Source organism: Carcharhinus amblyrhynchos, chromosome 2 (genome assembly GCF_965287045.1).
Source record: "Carcharhinus amblyrhynchos chromosome 2, sCarAmb.v2.hapA, whole genome shotgun sequence".
Classification (NCBI taxonomy): Eukaryota; Metazoa; Chordata; class Chondrichthyes; order Carcharhiniformes; family Carcharhinidae; genus Carcharhinus; species Carcharhinus amblyrhynchos.
The window spans coordinates 109444961-109464486 of NC_137325.1; the positions used below are offsets into that span (position 1 = coordinate 109444961).

General features: G+C 41.5%; 1 protein-coding gene across 7 annotated transcripts in view; it reads left to right on the plus strand.

The window, feature by feature from the left end:
- LOC145357497 (voltage-dependent L-type calcium channel subunit beta-2-like) overlaps nucleotides 1–19526 on the plus strand; it is a 191678-nt gene that overhangs the window by 153627 nt on the left and 18525 nt on the right. For 5 of the 7 annotated variants that reach the window (XM_080210919.1, XM_080210893.1, XM_080210948.1 and 2 more), the window contains exons 6-9: nucleotides 5375–5508; nucleotides 14226–14306; nucleotides 15578–15636; nucleotides 17292–17401. In XM_080210919.1, coding sequence (XP_080067045.1) covers nucleotides 5375–5508; nucleotides 14226–14306; nucleotides 15578–15636; nucleotides 17292–17401 — 384 coding nt within the window. Of the gene's footprint in view, nucleotides 1–5374; nucleotides 5509–5659; nucleotides 5680–14225; nucleotides 14307–15577; nucleotides 15637–17291; nucleotides 17402–19526 lie in introns of all 7 variants that reach the window. The other 2 variants (XM_080210930.1, XM_080210938.1) reach the window with 2 other exon arrangements.

A 19526-nucleotide genomic window follows, 5' to 3' on the forward strand; every position in this document is an offset into this window, starting at 1 on the left:
TTTTTATTTCACAAAGCTGCACAAGATTTCTTTTTAGCCAGGAAAACTGAATCAGGACATTGATTTACTAATGTTGATGCGGGGAGGTGAAATCAAATTATATTTAAAGATCTGAAATATGATCACTTCATCATGGTTGATTAATTTTGCCTCTGGCTGCCAGGGAAGTGAAACGAAAACTCTCAATTTCTCTAGCGTCTTGAAGAGAACCTATCACACATTTTACCAAGGCAGGCAGTAGATTCTTAATGCTCAACCTTTTGCCATCAAAATTAATCTTCAGGAGTTTATTATTATCAGGTAAAAATTGAAGATTGTGAAACTGAGCAGGTTAAAGTTTATGACCATGGATAAGAATTTTCTGATGCATTTTCTGATGTGAATGATGAATAACTGTGAGGTGCAGGAAAAAAAAATGACATTGCTGAGAGCTATCTAGATGATCACGCGTCACTATAAAATTTATCAGGATTTTGCACTTTTTTCCTGGCCCATCTGTTAATCATTTACTGAATCAATCTGCAAAGTGTTTAGTTATTATGTCGTTTCCTTCTTGTTTTGACCAATATTGTTTTCCCTCCACATCTGTTTTGCTCTTCATTTATTGCAGCCGTTTTACATCTCTACTCCTTTTGAATATCAGTGATCCCTGAGCTGTAACGCCAGAGCATAGCGAGTGGTGCATACATCTGGAGGTGATGACAAGCTTTGGCTGTTCAGAGATTTATTGAAAATGACAGTGGGAGCCAAAATTCAGTGACCTTACCCAGTTTGAGATAACATCCAACTCCTCTGAGAGTAGCCAACCAACTATACACCCTCCCTGCGTTGAGAATTGAAGCAATTTTAAAATATATAAATTTTAAAATGGTGGAATCATGCCTTAAATACAAATGAGAAGCAAGCCATTCTAAAACCCATGTATGCTGATTTCTATAATCTGCTGAAAGACATTTATGTCTAAATCAGCTGTCTTGTAAACAGTAACACAGCGGTGTTCATCATGCTGCTTTATCCTCCTCTCTCTTTCTCCACAGCACCTCTCTTCCTTCCTCTCCCCACATATTTTAATATTGACTAAAGGTAGTATCCACGCATTAAGGAAAGCTATGTATCGTGTATCGTGTAGGCATTAAACTGATCAATCAACCTTAGTACGGCAGTGGACTTCACTCTGATGCATTACGATGTTGGCTTATCTGCTTGAATGTGGATGATACTTAATTTTACAAATGTTCTTCCTTTTTTTAGCACTGTTTGAAGACCAATGTTCAGTCTAAGAACTGAGTAGTTAAGTTTGTGTGAATGTGTAAACTGTTCTGCTAGGCTATTCAACCATGAAAGGCATCATCGCTGGGACTTATCCAGTCACTATTTAAACAGCCAAGTGCACATGGTTCAGCAAGCTGGTGTTTCAATGCCCTGTATTGGTCCATCACTTGTATGAAGCTGATCCGACAATAAAATAGCATAATGTTGTTGAGTAACATCTGAGCAATATTTGACAGTTCAAAGACTTGCATCTGGAAAGAAATGGTAGTGTCTATGAGAATGTACAAAAGCATGGAAGGAGAAAAGTGCCTCTGTTTTCCTACAATAGAACATTTGCCATTTGCCCCACTGCACTTTCCCATTAATTGATTCCTCTGGAGGAAATACAGGAACAGACTCCAGAGAAACAGAGTTGGAAAATATTAACATAATCTATTTTATTCAACCCCCTGCCCAATGTGTTTCAAAGGTTGTCATGGACATAATATAGGAAGAAGTCTCACAGCACCAGGTTAAAGTCCAACAGATTTATTTGGTAGCAAAAGCCACTAGCTTTCAGAGCATCGCTGCTCCTTTGTCAGGTAAGTGGGAGTTCAATTCACAAACAGGGCATATAAAGACACAAACTCAATTTACAAAATAATGGTTGGAATGCGAGTCTTTACAGGTAATCAAATCTCAAAAATACAGACAATGTGAGTGGAGAGAGCATTAAGTGTAGGTTAAAGAGATGTGTATTGTCTCCAGACAGGACAGTTAGTGAGATTTTGCAACCCAGCCAATTTGTGGGGGTTAGATAGTGTGACATGAACACAAGATCCTGGTTGAGGCCATCTTCATGTGTGTGGAACTTGGCAATCAGTTTCTGCTCAGTGACTCTGTGTTGTCATGTGTCGTGAAGGCCGCCTTGGAGAACACTTGCCCGATGGTCAGAGGCCGAATGCTCATGACCGCTGAAGTGTTCCCCAACTTCAGCTTGAACTCTGCTTCAACTTCACCTTGAACATTTCAGCGGGCATGGGCATTTGGCCTCTGATTTTTGGGTAAGCGTTCTCCAAGGCAGCCTTTACGACACACAGTAATGCAGAGTCGCTGAGCAGAGACTGATAGCCAAGTTCCACACACATGAGGACGGCCTCAACCAGCGATCTTGGGTTCATGCCACCCTATTTGTAACCCCCACGACTCTCCTGGGCTTGCAAAGTCTCACTAACTGTCCTGTCTGGAGACAATACACATCTCTTTAACCTGTGCTTAACACTCCCTCCACTCATATTGTCTGTATCTTTGAGACTTGATTAAAGACTCACATTCCAGCCATTATTTTGTAAATTGAGCTTGTATCTTTATATGCCCTGTTTGTGAACAAAACTCCCATTCACCTGACGAAGGAGCAGGGAGTGCTCCGAAAGCTAGTGGTTTTTGCTACCATTTAAACCTGTTGGACTTTAACCTGGTGTTGTGAGACTTCTTACTGTGTTTACCCCAGTCCAATGCCGGCATCTCGACATCATACAGGAGCCAGACATGTATTTAATCGTCTTCAGTACGTCCTTAACCAGATATCCAATCCAGCTCTTTCCACTTCATTTTAGCTCCACATACAGATTAGAGGTTTAGATAGGGTGGATAGTGATAGCCTTTTTCCTCGGATGGAGAAAGCTAGCACGAGGGGGCATGGCTTTAAATTAAGGGGGAGTAGCTACAGGACGGATGTCAGGGGTAGGTTCTTTACCCAGCGGGTGGTGAGGGATTGGAATGCCCTGCCTGCTGCAGTTGTAAATGCGTCTAGTTTGGGGGCGTTTAAGAGATCTCTGGATAGGTTTATGGACGAAATGGGATTGGTATAGGCTAGTGGGTCATTGTTTTTGTAACTGGTCGGCGCAACATCGTGGGCCGAAGGGCCTGTTCTGCGCTGTAATGTTCTATGTTCTATGTTCTATGTACACATCTGAAGATGAAAAAATGATTTTGTTAATTCCAAAATAAAGAAAGTTTATTGAAATGCTGAGAGTAAACAGGGGGAGTAAAAACCTGAGTAGTTCAGAGCTTTCTTACTGATTGCACTTTTTTTATTAGTTCTAATTCATCCATAAGACAAGGAAATTGAAGCATACCAAGAGGTTTCTCAAACTGGAGCAGAGATGTTAAGGGAAATAAGTAATCCACCTAGTGACAAATAGCAAATGATGAAGGCGATTACAGAATCCCAAAGGCCTTGTGGCTTAGGATGATAAGAAGAATTCACTTTCTAACATTCCGTTCCATTGGAAATGATTTTGAATGGTGTGATTTTTAGGGTCTGTGTAAGTGAAAGGGTTTTGAGCATATTAAAATTGCCCCCTTAGTGTCCTGTAGCAACACAATAATTTACAGGATTGCCATTTGGTCTATAGGCTTAAATGTAAATTATGTCTGTAGTATGACTGGTGTGGAGAGCTTTGTATTAGGGCGTTGCTAGGATTTCTGTACATGATGAAACTGAATTATTTGTGTGGGTTGGATGCCTGCAACCTGAAGTGGAAATGTGAGCTGTGGGTTGTAAGGATGGGTTTGGTAATTGGATACACTGATATACAAGTGCTTGGCTTGACGTTATTTCTCAAAGATTAAATTGCAATTACATGTGGTAATAAGAACTAGATCTTCAGCGGGGTGTGAGCAGATGGCATTGGAACAGAACAAGAACAAATTTTCTGTAGCCTCTCCTTGAAGTCCTTCTATTACTTTATATTTTTCCCGACATTTGATTACAAAGAATAATTTGAAATTGGCTGGCTTTTTTCAGTCATGGTCTATTGACCTGAATATTCTTTCTCCTTGTTTTGATTTTCTTTTCTCCATACTGATCCCAGTAGTAGTGCAGGCTGCCGGGCTCTGTCTCTGCCAGACATAGTTTAAGACCCAGTCTATTCAAGAGCCATGATTACTTAGCCTGACAATATCTACTGGAAGGGTACTTAGCACAGAAACTGAGGCCTTGAGAGAAGAGAAACAGAAGTGGATATAACAAGCCAAGTAATTTCAATGCACCTTGATCCCATGTAAACATAAGTGATTTCAAGAAAAGAATTGAATGATTATATTTGCAGGTTAATGTAATAATTTTTCTTATCAGCACGTGTGCATAATTCAGTTACCTCCCCCAGGGTATGTTTGGTGTTGGGGCAGAGGGGTGGTCATTTAATGAGGTAGGAGAATGGCATGTGGGGACCCCACCACCTTCTTGCCGCACCCTGATTATGACCTTCCTGCCCTGCTGCCAATTGATGTCCTTTTAAGTGCACAATTAATGCCCACAAACTGAACCATCGTACTGTCTGTTTTTACACAAATAGATTAAAGGTGACAATGAAAGTCTCACTTTTGTTATTCATTCATGGGATGTGGACATTGCTGGCTGAGTCAGCATTTATTGCCCATCCCAGAGGGCAATTGAGAGTCACCCATATTGCTGTGGATCTGGAGTCACACGTAGGCCACATCAGGTAAGGATGACAGATTTCCTTCGTAAAAGACATTCGTGAATGAGGTGGGTTTTTGCCACAGTGGTTTCGTGGTCATCCAGAATTTTTTTTTATTGAATTCAAAGTTCACCATCTACCATGGTGGGATTCAAACCCAGGTCCCCAGAGCGTTACCTTGGGTCTCTGGATTACTAATCTAGCGACAATACGTCTTTGCCACTGCTTCCCCACAGGATGGATAAGGATGCTTCCTTATTTGAAGTTTGCCACTGTTAACAGACCTGTCAGTAGAGTTTCAATCTGATTTTTGCAAGTGAATATTAAAGTGTGTTTACTGTTGTAATGATTAAGTGAGCCAAATTCTTTCTGCAGAGAATTTATTTACCTTTTTTTTCCAGAAGCTCCAGTTTATACTACTTGGTATTTATGGCACAATTCATTGTTTGTCTCTTGTTTTATATTTGACATAAATAGGTATGTTGTCTTTGGTTCCTTTTCTTTTACTGTTTGTACATTGTCATATTTTACTTTATATGTGCCGTTGTATATTTTATTTGAATTATTCCCATTCATTCAACTCCTGTTTTCCTTCCTTCCCCTCTTGCCTGGTACCCTGGATCTATCTGCCTGTGTAGCTTTTGATTTAGATGCCAGTGGCTTAGATGCAGAAGACAATGATTCCCCGGCAAATCACCGCTCCCCTATAGCCAGTGTAAACAGTCTAACGTCTCCCCAGTCTAAAGAGAAAAGAATGCCCTTCTTTAAGAAGGTAACCATACTTCCTAAACTGCAGTCTGTCGCACGTGCTAACCAGCAGTATGTCACATAACCAGCAGTATGTCTTGTATTTGTATGTGTCCTGTGAAAAGTCAATAACATGCATGCCCTGTTATTCTTGTTTTTTTTCAATGTTTCTATAGCTAAACAGAAGCAGAAATCGGTAAGTCAATATTGTTACATGTCAGTCCTGCCCATTGCATAATTAGCATTGAAATCTTAAGCTCGATCAGCAGGAACAAGTGTCTGTCTTGAAAAATGAGTGAACACTAGGACCACATAATTGCCACACATGATTTGTAGAGATTCAGATTATGATTGGTTCTGAAGTGTGCACAAGAGACTCATCAGAGAGCTAGCTGTGTGCATAAACTTTTGAGAATCATGCTAATTATGCCACTGGGACATTCCCTGCTACCTAGCAACTGGATAACAGGACTGCCAGTATTGTATTAGATTGTCGTGTGCATTAGTTTAGTTGAAATAGAGAGAAAAAAAATCTTTATGGCTGTTGTTACTGTGCTTTGATGTTTGTGTGTTAAGTTCAGTCGTACTGATGCTTTGTGTTTCTGCTTTGACATTTGGCATGTTTTGTTACTTTAAGATACAATCTGAAAAATGAGTCATTTGTTGGTTACTGGTTTCTTGGTCACTTACATTTGGGTATTTTGTACCTATTCAGAAATAAATTTAACACAGGAAGCGAGAGTGTGGCTGAAAACAAAAACATACAGTAAATCTGAAACAAATGGGAGAGAATGTGCAGCCCAGGGGAAAAAGGTTTTATTGGGAAAGGAAAAGAGATGTGTAAATGCTTTGGACAAAGACCATTAGGTGCTATTGTCTGTTTCCCTTGAAAGCAACTTGCTTAATTACGCAGCCTATCCCTAGTGCCCACATCTGCTTTTGATGTGATGCTACATATGGTAATAAATGTATGCTGGTATAATTAAACTGGATATATTTGTGACCGTTAGTTTGTAATATATTCTGTTGCATTTTATCCATATTTAATTAATAGCTAGTTATATTTCTAATCAAATCAACAGCATAGAAGGAGGCTGTTTGGCCTGTCATGTCTGCACTGGGATTGACAAACGTTCATGAAAATTAAACCACTAGCCATTTTATTTTGAGATGCTTTCTGTTTTGCATTGATCTTTTCAAGATGAAAAGTCATGACCGATGCATTGAATTTGTATACTTATAATAATTAGAGGTACTAATCTAAGTCCATGAGCAAAGTTAACTAAACTTAAGGTCTTGGCAGACATCATTAACAATAAAAAAAACCTTCTTCTTACCTAAATTGAAGAATAATTATCACCACATACCAAATTTATGCAGGTGTCTTTGCCTATATAATTTTACCTTGGGAGTCTTTATTTATTCAATAGCACCCTGGGCATGAATTCCAGTTCAGTTGCATACAGGTTTGGTCCCCTTACCTGAAAAAGGATAAAGTAACATTGGGGGCAATCCAAAGGAGATTCACCAGGCTAATTCCTGGGATGAGAGGGTTGTCCTATCAAGAAGGACAAAATAGTTTGGCTCTGTATTCCTTTGCATTTAGAAGAGTGAGGGGTGACCTTATTCAAACATGCAAGATCCTGAGGGGGCTTGACAGGATGAATGGTGAGATGTTTCGCTAGTGAGGGAGTCTCAGGGGGCATAGCTACAAGATAAAGGGCCAGTCATTTAAAACTTAGAAATTTCTTCTCTGAGGGTGGTGAATCTCTAGAATTCTCCACCCCAAAGGGTGGTTGAGGTGGGGTCATTAGAAATATTTCCTATATTCCATCATTAAGAGTTGAAAAAGCTTCTTGTGCTGCACTGAGACAATGGCATTGCACTGATAAATGCTGATCACGCCTTTAATGTATGGCTGGGAAGTTTTCTTCACTCCAGTGGGACTTGGCCATGCAGTAGCCCCTCAGTAAGCGTGCTTGTGTTTCCTTCAGTGACAGTTTTGCATATTTGTCCTGCATTGCAACACCAAAGCCACCCAAATACTCCAAACAATTTAGGAGACCTACTGTCGAGTTTGCAACCGAGATGGTGGAAGTTATTCATCCTTCCTGTGCCAGTGTTTCTTCAGCCTGTGTGACCCCTGTGAACTCGTCCGACGACTCCTTCCTCCAGCTCCTGCATTACGCTCAAAGCGGTGGGAAATAAAGAGTAAAGAGTCAACACTGCGCAGATGTTCAAATGTCACTAAATGGTGACAAGAAGTCAACATCAGTGATGGTTGTGTGCCGAGTGGCAGTGTGATTTCTAATTCTGTCGCCCAGTGTCTGGGAGATTCCCATCACCATCATCAACAGCTTTGCACTCCACCACCCTGCTAATCTCCATTGCTGCTGCCTCTGCAGTGGACAGGCTGGCTTCATTGGAGGGCCACCTCCGGTTCTCTGTCTCTCCCAGGTGTTCTTTGCAGAGAAAAAAAGCAGGTGTGAGCAGTGAATTGTATGGAAAGGATGGAATGAGAACATTTGAGGAGAATGGATATGGAGGTTATGCCTGGGATGGCACTGCGATCAGGTTGAGTGTCAGTGGGTGTGAGGACAGTGCTTTCATAGATAGAGGAGTGCAGCTGCACTCTACTAGCCTGAGGAGTGCTGTGCAGTAGATTTGTGAGAATTCAGAGTGTGGGTATCCAACACCTGCAACTGGGACAAAACTCAACCTTCCCACCTTCGTGAAGTCGTGGGATCTCTTGCATCACAAAATCCAAGTGTGAGAAATCAACTGTTGCCGCTTGTTGTAAGTTTGTTAGACGTGTTGTCTTTGTAGACTTCAGTAGGTTCATAAATGACCCCAGTCAGTATGGGAATTAAGTGCTTGCTCTTGATGTTGCCCATATCACAAACTATCCACCCAGCCAACTGATCCCTAAAGAATTGAACTTGTGACTCCTGGTTTACAAGACCAGTGCACTAAACACTGAGCTATGGAGCCAAGAACCACATTTAACCCTTATGCTACACTGCTCACTACATTCTGTCATTTTCAGTCATGCCTGTTTGGTCTAAGAGGTTGGGCCTCTGCTTTCTGTTTGAGGGAAGCAATAACGGCTCCTCCCAGCTTGCAACAGGAATTCCATAGAAGAGTCAGAACACCAGGAGCTGCCTTGCCACATTGCACTTCTATCCTTTTGGTTGCTGAAGCTTCAGGAGTCACTCTGGAAGACTGACCCGTGTCCCGATCCCTTTACATCCCGAGCCTTGATTCAGAGTGTGAGTCGTCATCATGCCAGCATTCTACGATCAAAAGAACAGTCACAACAAAGCTGGTTCCAGCTACAATCCAGTTTCTGACCCAGTGTCTGTGCCCCTGCTTTGAGCATGTTGCTTGTGTATAACTTCTGCCTGTATTCCTTTATGGACTGCTGCTGGCTGAATTTGAAATAAGTGACGTACACAGAGATGCCATAGTCCCAAACTTCCATATGCTTTCCAAACATGGCCACTGTAAGTTAGTGAAGGGCTCCAGACTCAGGCTTGTATCCTGATAGATTAAATATCAGCCTTCTCTGCTCATTTCCTTTAGGGGATCTTGTTTGAGGTGGAACTTCCATGTAACCCAGAAGTGGGGGCTCGCGTCATTCCTGACCTTGGAGCTGCAACCATGCAATTGACCAATTCAGGCAGTCCTTGGACTTGGGACAAAATTCATTCCTGGAATCAGTACCTAAGCCAAACTGTCGCAAGTCGATTTTCCCAGAGGAACAATGTTAAAAATGGGGCAATTCAGCGAGGAAAAGGATGCTCTTTACCAGTGACTGCTTTTCCCCTGGGTTTCAGACATTCAAACCTCTGAATACCTTCCCCAGGCTGCAGCTGACTTGGATTTGGCTCAAGCCTGGTTAGCACTTCCTGGATACGGTGTGCCAAAACGATCCGCTGAAAACCATTCTCTGCTTTCTGGACCGTAGTTTGCCCAGGCAGCGGGCCACAGCGACCATTCTCCATAGACTGCCAAGCCCCATAAACAGTTGGTGACCACGCGTCAATCCGACCTTCCAATGTGGTGTGATGGCCTGGTGAGTGAGGGGTGCAGGGGGCCAAATGTATCACAACTTCCCCCAGCATATTCAGAGTCAGTGACCTAATACTGGCCGTTGGGTTATTTGACTCTGTTTCTGTGTATAAGTAGTAGTGTTTGTGTGTGATAAAAACATTAAAGGTGGGCTGGCGTGGCAGTCTGAACAGTGTTATAAATTTGAAAAGGATGTCAACGTACAAGCATCATAAGTGCTGTTTCTCTGAACTCAAAGACTGCCTGTAACTAAAGGAGCTCTCTGATACTCAGAGAGAGAAGGGGGCCCAGGTTAGGGACTTGGCCTGAATCACAGTCATTTCTCATTCGGACTTTTGCTTTGGCCCCTTATTATATAGAGCCAAATGCAGCTCTGCCTGTTCTGAGTTCTTTGCTGCTGGCCACTGCCATAGTTCCGGGCCCAGCTGACTGATATCTCCCATAGAGGAAACCTCTCCCACTAACCTTTTGCTGCGTTCAGGTAGTAGGCTGTTCCTGGCACTTATGCTGAAATCAAAGATACAGTGGATATTTGGCCCCTTAAATCAGCTAACATTGAATCACCTCTTGTGGCCTTAAACCTTAAAACCTTTAATCTCTTGCTGCACTGCCTGCAAAAGAGATGCAATATGGTAACAAAATAAATCCTGAGTATATTTATACATTCTGTGTTAACCTGTGCCTGAACAAACAATTGGCCAGCAAAGTAAAAGGGCAAAAATTTTACAGGCGTTCCAACCGGGAGGATCTTCCGGACCCACTGACAGCGACTGCCCTTGTCACAGGTTCCCTGGCAACAGATGGTGCGAACAATGGGAAAACCTGTTGACAGTGACAGGTCCAAGAGTTTCCAACACCGGCTAATGGCAGGTCACATCTGCTGCTTCAAAGCTCAATCCCTTCCAAGAATTTAGGCAAAAATTGCCTATTGTTCTGTAAACATGAATGCATTTAGTTGTTGACAAAATAAACCATCCATCTAGAGTTGAACTTGATTTTTGTTTTTGGTTATTGTTGTAGTAATAATAGAAAGCATTTGAATGCTTGATTGTTTTCAAGTGTAGTTTTTTTTAGAGCAGATTTTCCCCCTGGGGTTCAGGACCCTGCTATCAGCCCAGCTGGGGTCAGAAGCCTGCATTATACAAAGAACAAAATCAGCCCGGGAAACAGGCCCTTCGGCCCAACGAGCCCGCGCCGCCATCTCAACACCACCAGTCCCCCTACTCCACCCACGACCCTTGTCTAATGTTTTATGGCTATCCAGATTGAGGGAATCTGATTTACGGACAATTTATTCCTGCCAATCAGCCTAACAGCACATCTTTGAGGTGTGGGAGGAAACCGGAGCACCCGGAGAAAACCCACGCAAGCACGGGGAGAATGCGCAAACTCCCACAGACACCGGCCCAAATCCATGTGTCTGCACAGCAATCAGGGATAGTCACTGAGCTGTCGTCTTGCCCAGTATCTGGTCCAGTTTAGGCACACATTAACGACATGAAGCACTAGGCCAATCTCGAACAACCAAGAGCAGCCCCATTACGACCCATCGCGTGTATGCCCCTCGTTGGACACGAGGTGGACCGACTTAAAACCTGTGAATGAAAAGAGAAAAAAACATTATTATCATACTATACCCATTTACATTACCAGGGACGCCCCAATGCTAATGACCCTTATTTAAAACAATCTCCTATATCCACCCATCTCCAACCCAGTCATGTGCCTGTCTAAGTTACTCTTAAATGACTCTAGCGTGTTTGCCTCCACCACCTTACTTGGCAGAGCATTCCATACCCCCACTACCCTCTGTGTGGAAAAACCTCCCTCTAATATCTGTGTTGTTTTCCCTCCTCACCTTAAGTCCATGGCCCCTTGTCCTATGTGTCTCTATCATAGGAAATAGCTTACCTCTGTTTACTCTATCTATACCCTTCATAATCTTATATACCTCTATTAGATCCCCCCTCAGTCGGCGTCTTTCAAGGGAAAAGAGCCCCAATTTCTTCAATCTTTCCTCATACCCCAGTCCTTCCGTACCAGGCAACATCCTGGTAAACCTCCTCTGCACTCTCTCCAGAGTCTCCACGTCCTTCCGGTAGTAAGGCGACCAGAACTGGACGCAGTACTCCAAATGCGGCCTAACCAACATTCTGTACAACTGCAACATTAGACTCCAGCTCTTATATTCTATACCCCTTCCTATAAAGGCTATGTAGGGGACTGCCACTCATCTGCCACTTTTCCAGAATTGGCCAATTAGTAAACTCTCTGTGTGGTGTTTGCATGCTCTTCCCGTGTCTGCCTGGGTTTTCTCCAGGTGCTTCCACCTCCCATAGTCCAAACATGTGCAGGTTAGGTGGATTGGCCATGCTGAATTGCCTCTTAGTCTCCTAAGATGCATAGGGTAGATGGATTGGCCATGGGAAATGCGTGGTATTACAGGGAGAGGGCATGGGAAGACAATTTGGCCGAATTTTACCATCCCACCTACCACGGAAATTGAGTGGGCGAGACGTCGACAATGAAAGTGTCCGTTGATCTTGAGTGGAATTTTATGGTTTTGGGACGAGTGAGACTGTAAAATCCTGCCCTCTGTCAGAGTTGGTGCAGGTTTGATGGGCTGAATGGCTTTCTCTGCAGTGTAGGGGTTCTATGAGGGCAGGCCCCCTGACCAATTAAGGAAGGTAGCTAAACATCTCATGCTGCCATTTGCAGGAGCTTAGCCCTGCTGTTTCCCCATCTCACCTCCAATATGCCCAGGCAGCAGAAGTAGAGCCACGGCAATTAAGCACACAATTCTGTGCCCACATGGTTGCCTCTGTGCCCATCTCCAACAGGACCAAAATATTGTCCTCAACTGGAGGAAGCACAAGCTAGTGTGATCTCTTTAGGCTTCTTAGCCCAGGGGTCACTGTCAGTTGAGTTAACTGTTGTATTACCAGCACAGTTACTTTGGTCCATGTAAATTATAGAGCATTCAGGAAAATTAAATACATTTTCACGGATACAGTATTATCGGGTGGGATTTTCCAGTTCCCCCATAGGGTGATTTCTGGCAGAGGAGACGGTTTGTTGTTGGCCGCCAGCAGATCTTCCAGTCCCGCCAGCAGATCTTCCAGTCTCACCAGCATTTTGCATGGCTTGCTCACTTTGCCGCTGGGGAATCCATCGTAGCGGCTCACCTACGATGGGGCTGGCAGATCCCACCAGCAGGAAAGGCCAGAAAATCCGGCCCGTCATGTTTTTGGAAAAACTTAGAAGTCTGCAATTTTGTCCGAATTTTGCAAGGGCTTAATTAACAAGTGTGGAGCAGAGATTCTGTGCTCCTGTCTATATTTGCACTTATGACTTGAGCTTGTGTGATTGGCATTCTTGTCAGCCAAATTAACGGTGGTATCTTTCAGAACAGAGCAGTTAAATGTAACTCAGGATCTGTCATGTCCTTTGTTTATAAGCTGTTTAAATATTTACTAAGTTAGGACGTGTCTCTATCATCCCTGGGGACCAAACACACCCAGTTCTTGTTTACTCCACGACTCATTGTCTTTTAATGAGTGATGAACACTTGAAATCCCGCAGTGGATTTTGCTTTAACAAGGTTCTTGTCTGCCAGGCCTTAACATGGCGACTGTTACTGTGCACAGGTGCTGGTGCTATGCATCAGTCACCAAAGTAATCAGTCTCGCAGCACCAGAGTACATCAGGAAGACTCGTCCTTTTTCCTACTGTTAAATATAATAGTGGAAAGCAGAGTTGCTGCTAAATACATAAATATTCATTTTAAAACAGCTTGTGTTTTCAGTTAAGCCGTTTAATCGGAAAGTTAGTTCAGATATTTTCATTGTGCAGCTAGGCTGTTAATTAGGTCTGGGAAATTGAAACAATCCAGCAGAAACGATTGACTTATTCAGTGTTTGTCAGCACAATTTCCAGGATATATGAATCTTAATCCAATACCAACTTCAGGTACTGAAAAATATTTGGTGGGGAGGTCAGTTGTGAAATTGGTGTTAAAAGGGGTAACAGTTGATGGCATGGGGGCACAGTGGCTAGCATTGCTGCCTCACAGTGTCAGGGACCTGGGTTCGATTCCCAACTTGGGTCATTTTCTGTGTAAGTCTGCATGTTCTCCCCGTGTCTGCGTGGGTTTCCTCCTGGTGCTCCGGTTTCCTCCCGCAGTCTGAAAAACATGCTGGTTAGGCGCATTGGCCATGCTAAATTCTCCTTCAGTGTATCTGAACAGGCGCCAGAGTGTAGTGGCTCACAGATTTTCACAGTAACTTCATTGCAGTGTTTCATAGAATTCCTGCAGTGCAGAAAGAGGCCACTTGGCCCATCGAGCCTGCACCAACAACAATCCCAAACTGTGCAAACACACATATTTATCCTGACACAAAGTATCAATTTAGCATGGCCAATCCATGTAACCTGCACATTTTTGGACTGTAGCAGGAAACAGGAGCACACGGAGGAAATGTACACAGACACAGGAGAATATGCAAACTCCACACAACCACTCGAGGCCGGAATTGAACCCAGGTCCTTGGCCCTGAAACGGCAGTTGTAACCATTTTACTGCCATGCTGACCACTTGTGACACTAATAAACAAACTTAACTTAGAAACTATTCTGTTCATGACATTCTAAGAGTATATTTTATTTACACAGACTGAGCACATCCCTCCTTATGATGTAGTGCCTTCTATGCGACCAGTAGTTTTAGTGGGGCCTTCTCTGAAAGGATATGAGGTAAGTAGGTCAAGTAGATGAAGAATGGACCATAAGAAGTTTTATTCAATTTCTGTGGCATGCTCTACAGTCAACAGTTTTTAAAATATTGTTGCATACAATAAGCCATAACATTGACACTTGGGAGGGAAGGAGACAAGGGACTTTCACAGTAATTTAATTGCACTGTTAATGTAAGCCTACTGGTGCACTAATAAATAGACTTCAAACTAATAAATATACTTTACGTTTATAATCAAGATGCACAAAAAGGCACAGATTTCTTAAGATTGAGTTTGCAGGTGGTGACTTTTATTCTTTCACATTGGAAAATGAACCCAAAGGTAAAGAGTACATTTTTTTTCTATGTGCATTGTGTTTTTATTTGGTTCAGTTTTAGTACGAGGCACTTCTGCTCGCTTTTTAAAAAGTAACCATTGCCTTTGCACCTTCCAGTTTTGTTCATTTGCACAGTTTGGAAACTTAACTCCAATCTAGTTTGCTAAAATTTCAGGGTTCTTACATCTTGAATTGCCTCGCTCCAAAGTGCCATGTTTACAAATGAACCTCTGGTGGCAGGCTCTTTATTCACCACATTCAGTTGAAATTGTTTGTGTTTTGTGACCAGTTTGAAATATGGAAAAATGTACAAATCAACACCTCTGCAAACCAGCAAAAAAAGAATGCTTCTTCACAATACATTTAGTTTGAGCAGCAAATTTGCGAATAAGTGCATAAGTGGGGTGGGAACCCTGCCACTGGTATGGCACAGCTAAAAAATTGCATTGAATTTTGAAATGCAACTAAATGCTGGATGGTTGATGAGTCTAATCATTTCCTATTGATTTTAGCATTTTGAATTGTGAAAATGCAACCTTAGTCCATGGGGCAGTGACATGTGAGTGCTAATTTGGTAACATGCCAACATGATAGCAGATAGGTTCATCAAACTCTGTCTGGTACTAAGTAATGAATTTACTTGAGGTTATGATGCAGATAACATAGGAAATATATTACAGGAGAATTGAATCAATATTTTGTAGAGTGAGGAATTGCCGAGATATTAGGATCAATCAAACAGACTTTTCTGCTCCAAACACACAGGCTTATCACCAAACTGGAACTGTCAAATCCAGGTATCAATCTCATCACACAGCTCCCTCGATGACTATAAAATCCTAGAAACACTACAGAATGAAACATTTACGCAAGTCCAGTTTTAAACTGTAAGTCAAGTGTTTTATTATCAAAACATGAATTAAACTTTCATTTTATAATATTCCTTTCTTTAGGTGACAGACATGATGCAAAAAGCATTGTTTGACTTTCTGAAACACAGATTTGAAGGACGGTAAGTACAGTTCTATAGGAAATATGTAGTGTGAATCCTCATTGCTTCTTTTCTGCTGTCATCAGTTTTGAATGGACCTACTGTATAGTAAGCTGATCTTTCTTTTGACCCCATTTCTAACTGTAACACTATATTCTGCACCCTCTCCTTTCCTTCTCTCCTATGTACTTTATGATTGATATGTTTGTCTGTACAGCGCGCAAGTAACAATACTTTTCACTGTATCCCAATACATGTGACAATAATAAATCAAATCAAATAGGGTCAATGTGTAGGTTGAATCATCAATATTTCATCATCATCCATTAATGCTTTATAAAAAGAATGATTCCAAAGTCTGACAAAATCTACCTACAGAGAGTGAAATGGCAAAAAGTGTGTTAAATTTGTTGATCAGATGGGTAGACACCCCATAATTTTTAAAACGGTCTCCCACTTGTGCTGTGCTGCACTCACCCTTTTTAAAACTTTTTTGACAATTGTAGTCAAGAGGATTTTGTATTTAGTAGTTTTAAGTAGGGTGGAAGAATGTCTGGGCAAGTTGGTTGGAGACACAATCCTGGTTTCTGGGTGATGTTATGCTCATCCATGAAATAACTTGAGCGTGACTTTTCAGCTGCTTCCTTCTCTGACTAAGTCACTGTGATTAAATCACAGATTGTTGAAGCCTTGGAAAAAGATTTAATTCTCTTCATCGTCCTCTGAGTCATTCAATCGCATTTTTTTGTTTGGTCTGTATAACTGTATATTGGAAGTTGAAAACATTCAATATCACGGGATTTAATTACCACTCTCCTTGCGAATTGCCAATCCAATTCCATTTATGCCCTGTAACTCGTTCAGTAGACCTTTTGTGATTCACCCCTTGTGCACGTCTTCATAATTTAGGAGGAATATCATGGGAAATATTCGTTAATGAATGCAAGACATTCAGAACTTATTTTTATGCAGTTTTTTTAACTTTTCTCCGCTATTTCCCATTTTCTAGCAGATAGAGTTCTGACGTTCTCCATTACCCCATTCAAGTCTATTGTTCATGGTTGAGCCTCGATGGTGATTGCAGATTGTTCCCCACAAGCCCATTGCTGTGCTTGCCCAATACATACGTCCAAAGGCTCATTCACTTTTGAGTTTATGGTAATACTAATCCTGCTTGACTTTACCATCTGAGGTTGAATAGATTTGCCAAAATCACCATCTGAGCCCTCACCAAAATGGCTTCTTGTTTGAGATACCAGAGGATAAATGAGATCCTCTGAGATACCAGAGGATAGAACAGTGCCCAGAATGATTCAGCTTTTGGAAAGGCGTTTAGAGAATAGCAGGAAACCAGAAAAGGAAAAATGAAGAAGTGCTATTTGTCCTACAATGAAGCTTGTTCAGTTCAGCTTCATGTCTGAAAGCCTCTATACATTGCATTCTGATAAGTATCAGCACATTTTTTATGTAAGCCAATCTTAATTTAACTTTAGCTTAATTATTTAAGTAAAATTTAATTTGCAGTTAGTAAACAAACTGAATAATTCTTAGGATATCGTAAACTGCATTTCTAGTACGTGACATGCAAGTTGCACTTCTGATTAATGGAATGTTTCAGTTTGAACTGATAAAAATACATATGTCCTTTAGTTAACCCTTTTTCTATTTATTTGTAGGATATCAATCACACGGGTTACAGCTGATATCTCCCTTGCCAAACGCTCAGTGTTAAATAATCCCAGTAAGCACGCAATAATTGAACGCTCTAACACCAGATCCAGCTTGGGTAAGTGTGTTGCAAAATGTGTCATGCGGTTTTGTTTTATTTTCATTCCAATGCAGAATGGGGAGACTGGGTCATCTTACGCTTATGAAGTTAAGACATACCCGAGTTTATGTTTGTCCTGGCATGTCCAAAACCTGTGCAGTGTGTGCTTCATAAAGGAGAGCCTGTGCAATTCTGTTACAGTGCAGTCAATTCCTGTTCACCAAAATAAACGAATTATTCTAAAATCTGATTTTCTGATCTGACTATGTAGAATGCTTTAAATAATTTTGTTTCTAATGGAAGATTTTAGGGAAATGTTCTCTTCGTGCTTTCCCAAAAGCTTTTTCTTACAATCCACAAATACTGTTGTCATTTAAGGGCCTGGTATTTAGGCTTCTCTGCCAGTCTGCTTCTGGTAGCTCAGAGTACAAATTGGAGGCACATGGTGATCACGCTAGCCTTTGTAAGAAATCTAACTTCTGAGATTTACTCTTGATCTGGTTAAAAATTTCACATTTTCCACACATAGTATGATAATTAGAACTGTCCAGGTAAATTATCTTTTTTAAATTTACTCTGAAATCCTGACATGTGCTGTGTGAAAAGCTTTGCACAGGAAATGCTGAAGATGAAAATGCCCTGTCAGGAAACCATCAGGCATCCCACATTAAAATAGTTCCTCATTTGGCCTGCCTGCATTTTTTTTCAATTGGGACTAGCTTAGGGAGGCTTGGACAAGTTAGGCTGAAGGGCCTGTTTCCATGCTGTAAACCTCTTTGACTCTAAATTATTGTACATTTAGTGGATGTAGTTGTCACTGAAAAGGGCAGCATTTATTAATCATCCCTTGCTAAGGTGAAGGTCATCCCCTTTTAAGGTAGAGATGAACAGAATTCATGGTATTCTATTGGACAGTCGGTGCAAACTTGATGGGCCAAATGGTTTCCTCCAGTACTGTAGGGGTTCTGTGGCTTGCAAAGCCATTCACAAGGCAATTATGAATTAACCACACCTATAGGCCAGATCAAGTAGGGATGGCAGATTTCCTTCCCTAAAGGACAGTACAAGAAGTTGTATTTTTACCAAAGCCCTGAAATCCTCCTGGTCAACTACTACAGTTCTGTTTCAAACTTAGCTAATTAACTGAAATCCGTTCACAAATTGCCGTGGTGGGATTTCAAATTATTCAGCAAGGCCTCTGGAGTACTAACCCAATAACACAACCACTAAACCATTGTATTTATATGATCATGCTCCTGACAAAAGGAAAACCAGAACTCCCAATTGAAAAGCTTAACTTTAGAATAGTACAGTGGAGATGGAATGTTTTCAAAGTTCAACTTCTGTTCATCCAAGAGAATCTCACATCTTTTCATTTGCTTATTTTTATGAGGTCTGTGCTGTGCACTTGACTTCTTTGCTTTTTCTTGGCTCCAATGTCTCTGTCTTTGAGTACTGCCAGGTCAGTTATCATATGGCCAGCTGCAGATTGAAGCTGTTTCTACTCAGCCCCAGTAATAAAACTTAACCTAGTAAAGCACTGCTTACCGAAGCAGTGTGACATTTTCCATTTCCTACACTGGCCTCGCTGTGAAATTTACTGCATTGCGTGTGTCTGTGGTATTACTTTATATAAATAACAAATGGTTCCACATTTGTACATTTCCATTGCATATAACTTTGTAACACATTTTCTGTGCTCTGTACAAACTTGATTGTCTTGGCTTTTTTTTTATTCTTTTGCTTTATTAATGCCCTCCCTTTGCAGATGCTTTGGGTATGTATACTAGAAAGTTGGCAACAAATTCTTTCAGGTGTTTTTATGTCTGTGTACTTGTTTTTTGGTTGTGCCTTGTTTTTTTGGCTTGTCATCAGTAAGGCTGCTACTCTTGAAGAATAGTCATAGTTGAACAAGTCACTCTCACATGCAGGCTCTCTGTGTGGCCTCACTACACTTCAATGTTTGGATTGTGATATTTTAGAGTTGTCCACCTTTGTGTCTCATTGTGTCAATGTTTCAGTAGCTATTGGAAGAAAGGATTAGAATGGGCAATAGATATGACCTCATCGGTTTCGCTTACATCTTACAAAGAAAGAATTCTCATTTCTCAGGTCAACACAATAGTTAGCACTGCTGCCTCAC